This window comes from Antechinus flavipes, chromosome 4 (genome assembly GCF_016432865.1).
Source record: "Antechinus flavipes isolate AdamAnt ecotype Samford, QLD, Australia chromosome 4, AdamAnt_v2, whole genome shotgun sequence".
Lineage (NCBI taxonomy): Eukaryota > Metazoa > Chordata > Mammalia > Dasyuromorphia > Dasyuridae > Antechinus > Antechinus flavipes.
Window position 1 is genome coordinate 426,987,401 of NC_067401.1, and position 11,119 is coordinate 426,998,519.

General features: G+C 36.8%; 1 protein-coding gene across 1 annotated transcript in view; it reads left to right on the forward strand.

Annotated features, from left to right (window-relative positions):
* CCDC181 (coiled-coil domain containing 181) overlaps positions 1-5,162 on the forward strand; it is a 42,165-nt gene extending 37,003 nt beyond the window's left edge. The window contains exon 6 of the mRNA XM_051998995.1: positions 4,729-5,162. Coding sequence (XP_051854955.1) covers positions 4,729-4,891 — 163 coding nt within the window. The 3' untranslated portion in view covers positions 4,892-5,162. The remainder of the gene's footprint in view (positions 1-4,728) is intronic.
* The last annotated feature ends 5,957 nt before the right edge of the window (positions 5,163-11,119 follow it).

The following is an 11,119-nucleotide window of genomic DNA, read 5'->3' on the forward strand; positions in this document are numbered from 1 at the left end:
CTGCCTCAAATATAGAGTAGGAACCCCACCGTGAAAGAAAAATCAGTTAACCAAAAGATATTTCTGAAGTTTCTGCCATGGGTCTTGTTCAGTAATACCTCTCCTCACGCTCTTAGGGTTCTTCAGGGGTAGCGGAGTAGTTAGTAAAGGATGGCACTAGCATTTGGGGTGGGAAATGTCAGAAAAAACTTGAAAGGCTTCCAAAGAAGATGGTGCCTGAAGGAAGACAGGGATCCAGTGAAGTGGGTGCAAGGGAAGGGGGTGGAAGGTTAAAGGGGACATTGATAGGCTGGCAGGCCAAACCAGGTGGGAGGTGATGGATGCTTTTTGGGGGTGGGAGGAAGTAAATAAGACTGAGTAGGAATCCCACTGGTGGGAGAGAAGAAAGGAGAAGAAATGTGTCCAGGAGAAGGCTGGATGCAAGAGATATACTGTAAAGGATAATTTGTTAACTGATTAGAGTGAAGAAAGGTTAAGATAAACTGCTTGGCTCTTGTGTGTCAGGAGTAGGTTGAATAAGAAAAGGCCTTTAGATTTTATAATGAAGAGACTCTTGGTAGAAGATTGCAGTTTTAGCCCAGGAGAGGGGTGAGAATCCATATTTCCTTTTTTTTTCTATTTTAATAACTTTTTATTGATAGAGCCATGCCAGGGTTATTTTTTACAACATTATCCCTTACACTCACTTCTGTTTCGATTTTTCCCCTCCCTCCCTCCACCCCCTCCCTCAGATGGCAAGCAGTCCTGTATATGTTAAATAGGTTACAATATAGCCTAGATACAATATATGTGTGCAGAACCGAACAGTTCTCTTGTTGCACAGGGAGAATTGGATTCAGAAGGTATAAATAACCCGGGAGGAAAAACAAAAATGCAATTAGTTTATATTCATTTCCCAGTGTTCTTTCTTTGGGTATAGCTGCTTCTGTCCATCTTTGATCAATTGAAACTGAATTAGCTCTCTTTATCGAAGAGATCCACTTCCCTCAGAATACATCCTCAAACAGTATCGTTGTTGAAGTATATAATGATCCCCTGGTTCTGCTCATTTCACTTAGCATCAGTTCATGTAAGTCTCGCCAGTCCTCTCTGTATTCATCCTGCTGGTCATTTCTTACAGAACAATAATATTCCATAACATTCATATACCACAATTTACCCAGCCATTCTCCAATTGATGGGCATCCATTCATTTTCTAGCTTCTAGCCACTACAGACAGGGCTGCTACAAGCATTTTGACACATACAGGTCCCTTTCCCTTCTTTAGTATCTCTTTGGGGTGTAAGCCCAGTAGAAACACTACTGGATCAAAGGGTATGCATAGTTTGGTAACTTTTTGAGCATAGTTCCAAATTGCTCTCCAGAATGGCTGGATGTGTTCACAATTCCACCAACAATGTATCAGTATCCCTGTTTTCCCACATCCCCTCCAACATTCCACATTATCTTTCCCTGTCACTTTAGCCAATCTGACAGGTATGTAGTAGTATCTCAGAGTTATCTTAATTTGCATTTCTCTGATTAATAATGATTTGGAGCATATTTTCCTATGGCTATAAATAGTTTTGTATTTATATAAAATATATTTTTTATATTTTATCCTTTGACCATTTATCAATTGGAGAATGGCTTGATTTCTTATAGAGTCAATTCTCTCTATATTTTGGAAATGAGGTCTTTATCAGAACCTTTGACTGTAAAAATGTTTTCCTCGTTTATCGTTTCCCTTCTAATCTTCTCTGCATTAGTTTTGTTTGTACAAAAACTTTTCAATTTGATATATTCAAAATTTTCTATTTTATGGACAATAGTGATCTCTAGTTCTTCTTTAGTCATAGATTCCTTCCTCTTCTGCTGGTCTGAGAGGTAAACTATCCTATGCTCTTCTAATTTATTTATAATCTCATTCTTTATGCCTAGGTCATGAATCCATTTTGACCTTATCTTGGTGTACGGTGTTAAGTATGGGTCAATGCCTAGTTTCTGCCATACTAATTTCCAATTTTCCCAGCAATTTTTGTCAAATAATGCATTCTTATCCCTTAAACTGGGGTCTTTGGGTTTGTCAAACACTAGATTATTAAAGTTATTGGCTGTTTTGTCCTTTGAACTTAACCTATTCCATTGATCATACTAGTCTATTTCTTAGCCAATACCAGATGTTAACCGCTGCTTTATAATATAATTTTACATCTGATACAGCTAGGTCACCTTCATTTGATTTTTTTTCATTAATTCCCTTGAAATTCTTGACCTTTTGTTTTTCCATATGAACTTTGTTGTTATTTTTTCTAGGTCATCAAAATAGTTTTTTGGGAGTCTGGTATAGCGCTAAACAAGTAGATTAGTTTAGGTAATATTGTCATCTTTATTATATTTGCTTGCCCAATCCAAGAGCATTTAATATTTTTCCAGTTGGTTAGATCAGACTTAATTTGTATGGAAAGTAGTTTGTAGTTTTGCTCATAAAGTTTCTGATTTTCCCTTGGCAGATAGATTCCTAAATATTTTATACAATCAGTAGTTACTTTAAATGGAATTTCTCTTTGTAACTCTGTTGGGTTTTGTTAGTGATATATAAGAATGCTGATGACTTATATAGGTTTATTTTGTATCCTGCAACTTTGCTAAAAGTGTGGATTGTTGGAATCTTTATAAACTGCTAACTCATTAGAGTTGATAAGATTATTGATCTGATCTTACAAGAAGATGTTTTGGGCCAGAACCTGAAACAAGGTACTAAATAGAGCTAATTAATACAAGCCTTGTGTTCACACCTTTACTCATTGGAGTTCACAAGTATGCCAGCTTCACAAAGTAACCTTTGTAGCTTTGTGAATTCACACCTCCCTTGAAGCTCTTAGGGCCAGAGAACACTGTGGGAGAAAACCCATAATCCCTCTCTCTCGTATCTCACAATTCCTCCCTCTTGTATAAAAGAAACAGACAGAGGCTCTTGGTCAGATTTCAGCGGAATTACGCCAGAAGCTCTTTCTCCGAGGCAAGAAGGAATATTTTCCACTTGGCTGGCTGGTAGCGGAAGAAGAGTTTTCAGAGGAAGAAGCTACAAGTTGAGAGTTCAGCAGAAGATTGAGAGGGCTCTCTCAGAGGCACAACCAGATTCATCTTCATCTCACACCACTGTGGTTGGTGGCTGGGCTCCTGCACTTCCCCCACTGAGACCAAGCTGGTCTGAAAGACTCACCAGAAAGCTGGCCGAGCCCCAAGTGAAGGAGACATGAGATTCATTCCATTTTTGTGCTGGCTGGAGGCTGAAGAAAGCAGAGGCAGAGGCTGAAGGACAAAACCTTTGGATTTGGAGACATTCGGAGGGCTCTAAGCTAACCGGGTTATATTAGAGACAATAAAACATCTGAACTTTTATCACCTGGCTGTGTTTTGAGAAGAACAAGAACTCCAACAGTGGATTGTTACTAGTAACTTTTTAGAATCTCTGGGGTTCTCTTAAGTATACCATAATATAAGAGTGATAATTTGGTGTCCTCATTGCCTATTCTTATTCCTTTAATCTCTTTCTCAACTCTTACTGCTAAGCTGGCATTTCTAATACAATATTAAATAGTAACAGTGAGAATCCATATTTCCAAAAGTGACGAAGAGCAGCTGAGGATATAGAGATATACTGAGTGTATGAAGGAATTTGGCTCTGAAAGGAGAAAGAGATGTTCATAGACTTGAGGCACCTGCAGAGTCCAGAAAAAGCTTAAAGGTAGCATTCAAAAAAATGCAACAGATTAGAAAGGAGAATTGCACAGTCAGTGCACATTTATCCTTTTACTTCCCAGAGGTAGCATGGTATATGAAAAGAACCTGGATGTAGAGTCCAGAGATGAAAATTCTGATTTCAGCCCTGCTCACAGTACCTCTGATTTTGGTCAAGTCATGTAACCTGTGGGCTACAATATTCTCATCTGTATAATGATTAGGTTGGATTGGATGATAATGACATTTTGGCAGTTTTTTACCCAAGTGGCCTCTACAGATTAGCATTTTAATTTAGTATCTATTAGAATTTATTCTTTTTTAGATATTTATTATTGTTTTTCCCTTCTAAGGGAGCACAAATATGTTTTATGCACTAAAAAAAACTATGGTTCTATTCATTTTTTAATTGTAAAAAGCAAGTCAGCATTTGAAATAATGTTCAGTTTTTATTCACTATCCCTGCTGATTTCCTAATGTGGCTACTCAAGTCTAAAGAATAGTTACTTAAAAAAAGATTATTATATAAGATTAAATTTCTGGAGTCACTTATGTCTGTGGATATGTTATATACATACATATATATACACCTCTCTCTCTCTCCCCATATATAATATATATACACACATAAATGCAAGATAGATTACTATGTAAATGTATGTATGTATATATTATATATATGTATATATAAATTTTCCTACAGAAAGAAATCTATAAATAAAGTCTTTTGTTCCTAGAATAAAAGCATTTCTCAGATTGGAAACTTAGTAGGATAAATTGTTTTTTAACATGTGAATCCAGCCTGGACTATGGCAACAGTTGGTTTCCTTTCTAGGTAGATTTTTGAGAAAATTGAAGCCTGTTCCCATAATATCTTTTCCTGGGACTGTAGCTTTTATTTGTTTGTTTGAAGTGAATGCCATGTTCCTTCCATTTGGGGGTTGTTCAGTGCATTTTAATGGAATGCTTTTAGATGCTCACCACATGTCCTTGTGTCTTTACAGATGGTTAAAAAGAAAACGAATAGAGAAGCTGGCCGAGCAGCAGGCTGCCAAAGAGAGAGCCAGGCAACTACGTGTTGAAGCCCGGCGCTCCAAACAACTGCAGAACCTCCTTTACAACATTTCAGAAACTAAACCCTTTCGTTTCACCGATCATTACAGTTGAAGGTTCCCGTCTGCACCGGATCCTTAAATCAGTAGCCAGTGTCCCCTCACAGCGGCAGATGTCATTCCTTGTTGTGGTCTGTGTGCTTTGGTCATATCCTAAATGATGGGAAAATATATTCATCCTTCAGTGACAGTGAATTTATCTATTTTTTTAAAATCCTAGAACTGAATAAATGCCTTTTATTTCACTGTTGTAAAGTATTCCATATGCATTGTTTCAAACAAATTAAATGGAACAAGATGAATAAAATCTGTTTTTTTTCCCACTAGTTTTAACTTACTGGACTAACATAGTTACTGAGAAAAAAAAAAAAAACCTTAAAATAATTTATTGCCTTGAAAACACCACAATACCATTTTAAGGCAGCCTGGCTTAGTGGATAGAGAGCCTGCCAAGGAGTCGGGATGACCTGTGTTCAAGTATTGTGTTTAGTGCAAACTGATTCACTGGTCCTGGGCAAGTCATTTAACCTCTCAATGCCCCAAGTGACTCTCTTAAGAATACCAGTTGCTGCTCTGCCTTGGTGGAGGGAGTTTTCTCACTGGGAGTGCCTTATATCAGTGAAATTACAGGTCTGCTCTATCCCTCTCTCTCTTCCCCTCTCTCCCCCCAAATGCTACTTTTATGATTTGTGTAGTAAAACACTTCATGAAGCAGATTGAGGGCTGTTTGATTGCGCCATGCCCATTAATAGGAGGGATCTCCCAATCTAGTCCCCAGCCCTGGTCCCTTTTCTCTTTTACTTCCAGTTCACTTGGTTATTGGAACTCCAGTGGATCCTGTTATCACATTTGTGCCAGTGATTCTCAAATCTTTCCATGTCATCTTACTGAGCCCTGGTCCTAATCACCAGCCTCTCTTTTAGCCATCTCAAGTCTAGGTCATATAGTCAACAAGATAGGACTAGACATTCTCCAGTCCTCCCAACCTCTCATACCTCTGCAAAATAAGAATTATGTACAAGAGACAAAGCAATTTCTCCCCACTGTCCTAGCATAGTAACTAGTTGCAGAGAAAACTAGTCTTAACAGGATGGCAGAACTGCATAAACTGATCTAGGCTCGCCTGTAGAACCCCCCACCCTGGCTCACCTCTGCCCTGCCCCTCTGTGAGGGAAAGCCCAAGGCTAGAATATTGGCTTGGCATGAACTTGAGCATGGTAGCATTCCGTGCTACATCGGAGCCCAGCTGGAGAACCAGGGGGAAACAGAAGGGTGCAGGATGTCAACATCATCTTGATGTTCCCAAGATGAGCGTACACCCATGAGTGAGCACTCTGTCCTGTAACTGGCCTGAGGCAAAGGCTGAAGCTAGCAAAATGTGAGTTAATGTGGGAGGATGCTGAGCAATATTTGAGACTCATTCCCCTGGAGAAACTATCCTTAAAACAGGAAGTCAGAGAGGGAGTGGTAGATGAATACAAGGAAAAAATTAAATTGCCAAAGATCTTAGGAGTTAGAAAACTCAGTTAAAGACCTTGAACGAAAGCAGATAAACCAACAACAAAAAATTTTGACAGGAATGTGAAATTGCCGAAGATCCTAGGACTAAAATTCAGAAAAGACTTAAGCAGATAAATCAACAACAACAAAAAAAGATTTTAAAAACAGATAGGAAGGTATCAAATGAATCCAAACATCTATGAATAATTATTGCAAGGTAATGAAAATAAACTAAGGCAACTAAGGATCCTGTGGATTCCAAAAGGAATGTGAAACTTAAACCTCAAATACAAATAAGAATTGTGAGAACAGAATTCACAGTGTCTGTAGCTGAAATGGTTTATAAAAGAATTGAATCCTTGGTAGCAAACCTCATCAAATAAAATGGATGTAAAGGACAATCAGAAGAAGAGAAGCAAAAATATGATTTTGAGACAAGCAAAACAATGATTTTGAAGACAGAATGCAGAGAGTCAATATAAGGATGAGAGATCTCCCAGAACACCACAAATTAAAACCTAAACCTCTTAATGGAAGAAATAATAAAAGAAAACTGCTCAGAACTTCTGAATACACAAAGTGCCAAAGAAAAGAATTTAGTTTTCCTCCAGGAAAACACATCCACACCTTCCTCCTACACACACACACACACACACACACACACACACACACACACACACACACCCCCTATGCTGCAAACTCCAAGACACATATTGTTAAATTTAATTATTTTAATGACAAGCAAAAAATTATATAAATGACTGGGAGTCTTTAAGATATAAAGGAAAGGCAAATTAGATATGACTATTCTGCCACAGAAACCTCAGAAAGGAATAATGTGTTAGATCAAAGATGCTCAAGATGTAACCCTAGGGAATTAAGGTATCTTGCAAAATTGAACTAAACCATTAATGAAAAAAATGGACATTCAATTAAAAAGAGACATTTGTAACTTTCCTATAAAGAAAACTGAACATGAGCAGAGTGTTTATTTTGCCAGCATCCCAAACAATAGAAATACTAAAAATAGGTAAATAGACAATAGCCAAGGGAGGAACAAGTAAATTACTCTGGGAAATTGGGGGAAAAACATAGAAAGGAAAAGTCAGGTTAGAAACAGAACCACCACATAACAGAGGGACTATTAAGAGATTCCACACGCAGTAAAGGAGGGAGGAAATGGTTCTTATATGAAGGAAGAATCCATGGACTAAAATTCCCAACACCTCACCGACAGGTGAAATTTTTTAAAAATGGGACTAAACTACAGAATAAGAGGGTGAATAAAAGGGGAAAGGGAAGGGAGAGGCCAGAGAGGGATCAAGTAAAAGTTGATAATGGAGAGAAATACCTCTGTAGTCTTTCAGGAAGAAGAGGACCATAGACGAAAGGACTGAGGAAGAAGGAAGGGGAGAAAGCTTGTTTCAGTCATGAGGTGTCTCCCTAAGGAATGCTTATGTAGGGGAAGAGAGAAATTGTAATAATGGAGGGTGAAGGAAGTGGATATAAACTTCAGGGATTTGATGCTTAGATCATTCATTTTTACCTCAGGAGAAGTCCTGTGGATCCCTCCAAAGAGTGGGAGAATATAGATCAAAGGTGGAGTTTCATGGCAAATGGAAAAGGGGAAAATTAGTGGGGAGAGATAAGAGTAGTAATGAGCTGCACAATCAGGGATGTGGGGAAATTCTTACCAAAGAGTGATATTTCTTGTCCTAAAATAAATTAAAAATATCTGAAGAGACAGAATACCATCCTTACGGAGAACAAGGAACAAAAGAATCCAAAATCAGAAAAAAAGCACTCTAGCCAAATGGAAGAAAATAGAGACTTATAACTTTAAATGTGAATCGACTAAGCAATCCAATAAAATGAAAAAGAGAGATTGAATGGGGAAAAAAACCAACCCAAAACACCACAACATCTTGCTTATAAGAAACACACCTTAAAAACAGACAAAAAAAAATGAGAGGCTGCAACAAAATGTACTCTATGTCTGATGAATACAAAAGATTAGATTGTAACTACACAAAGAAAACCAAAAATTCATGACATGAAATAAACTGTAAACCCTATTATCAATATTAATCTTATATGCCAAATATTTTAGCATTTAAATTAAGAAAGGAAAAATTAATTGAATTACAAGCAAAGACAGTAATACTATTGTGACATTTCACTATCCCTCTCTTGGCTTTGGACTTACCTAACAAAGATAAACAAAAAGGAAAATATAGAATTTAACAAATTTCTAGAGAAAGTTGAGCTAAAAGACATATGACCTCTGCTGGGGCTATAGAAAAAAATACACTTTTTTCAGGACCCTGTAGAACTTATACAAAAATTAACTAGATAGGAAGGCACAGAAATTTGGCAAATAAATATAAAATGGCAGAAACAGTAAACACATCCTTCAGAGATCATAGCCTAAAATAGAAATCAACTTTAAGGAATACAAATAAAAGACATAGATCCAAATGAAGATGTAACAAAGAATCTTACTTATGGAGCCAAAAAGCAAATCATAGAAATAATCATTTCAAAGAAAATGATGATGAATTATCATTATTAAAGCAGTCCTAAGAGGACAAATTATAGCCTCCACAATATAATAAACATGAGAATTAAAGAATTAAATATGTGTTTAAAAATTTAGAAAGCCAAGAAATAAACCTGAAATAAAACAAAGAAGAAACTAAAAATTAAAGAGGAATTAAAAATGAAAAACCCTATAGTGTTTTTATATATTTAGACTTTCCATTTTTGTGGTTCTTGTCTAAACTCTTTTGTTTTACCTGTTTAGCCTTTAGTTATTAGCTCTTGTGGCCCTTAAGTATTTCATTTTCTAGATGGTTTACTTCTTTATCTTCCTTGCTATCTACTAGTGTCTCTACCAATTCTTTAAATGAAGCTCTTTGCTCAAAAGACATAGGTGTGAGTCTTTGGGCCTGTCATATAACACCTCTGAATTTCATTTGTAAAATCGAAGCAGATTAAAAAAATCAGATTAGCTGTTTCACAGGATTGTTATGAGGAAAGTACATTGTAAAACAACAGGGTGTTAGTTAGTTACTGATATTTATCATATGATCACGTAGATTCTGCAGTGTTTCTATTGCTTATTTTGTAGTTGCAAACTTGAGAGACAACATATAACCGGTGTTGTCTTGAGCTGATGCACTGGCTTCAAATTTTGCCTCAGACACTGTTATTTTGGGCAAGTCACTTAGCCGTTCATGGCTTCTGTTCCTCACCTTTAAAATGAGGACTGGAGATGATTTCTGATTTCCTTAGAAGTCTACATGTTTCTCTTCACTCTTTGTTGGGATTCTACCTTTTTGGTATGATCACTGAAACTAGCAACGTGCAGTAGCACATTTCTGCCCCAATCGTGTACACCTTTGTTGGATTGTTAGTCAATGGCAGGTGGGTATGACTTGTCCAAGGCGATTTGACTTTTCTGGACACTCTGCTAGTCAGACTACAGCCACTTTATATCTTCTTGATTTCCAAGCTGGAGGTGATGTATGTCCTTTGCTTTGTATGCGGTCCTTACTATTTATTTTTATTTTATTATGGTTTACAATAAAGATGATCACATCTTAATTTCTGCAGCTGGTTAATATTTGGCATTCCAGAATGACACTTATAAAGAAAAAAAAATCATCATCCAATAGTTGTCTTGATGGTTTTCTTAATAGAGCTTCCAGAGTGTTTCCAAAGTGGCCGTAGTTAGGGGAAGCTGTTTGTTGTGTCAGACTCTTGGTGATGAACTCATTTGGGGTTTTCTTGGCCGATACCAGAGGGTTTTGCCATTTCCTTCTCCAGCTTTTTACAGATAAGGAAACTGAGGCAAACAGGATTAAGTGACTTGCCCAGGGTCATACAACTAGGAAGTATGTGAAATCAGATCTTCCTGGCTCCAAGCCTGGCACTCTGCCCACAGTACCCCCTTGCTGCTTGGGGCTATTCACACATGCAACAATATTCACAGATACCGCTCTGGCATGATTCCATGAACTTGGAGGCTATGATCTCACCTAGTTTTATAAAGATGGAAACTTGTCAATGTATTTTGGCTTCAGAAGAGACGGGAAAACCCTAGGCTTTTCACAAGATTTGGGAGCTAGGATAAGAAGGCAGTTAGAAATCCTCTGATTCTAATAAAATGGTTAATGAGTAACTTATCAGTGTGAAGATTATATCTACAATACCAATATAAGAGCTTACAGTATTGAAATGGTGAAATTAATGACAAAATGAAGCTTAAGTTTAATTGAATGAAAACCACTCACCACATACATTAAAATTTCCATTCAAAACATTTTAAGTGTTGGCACAAATTGGCTAAACTATTTCTATGATAGATATTTTTAGGTTTGTACCTAAGAATCTTGTATCTTGTACTTCAAGATACATTTTATTCCAAGAATGCTGAATCTGATCAAAGTGATGCTTTAATCTAAATTGAAAGTAACAAAAAAGGAGATCATGAATGCATTTTGCAAACAGATGTTTATATAATCATGAAAAATAATTTTGCCTGTCAAAAATGACTAGTTTCAAATGTATTATCATTGTCTGAATTATTTCTCTTATCCACCTGGGATTAGCTATACAGTTTAAAGAGCTAAAAGCATATGAGAGCTTTATAATTCCACAGCTAAAAACCTATGAAAAGGAAAAAACCAATTGGGAGGAACCAATTCTAATTCTGAGCTAAACCAAGTTTGACTTGAGAACATCAACATCCATGGTAAATACAACATTAAAAATAAAGTAG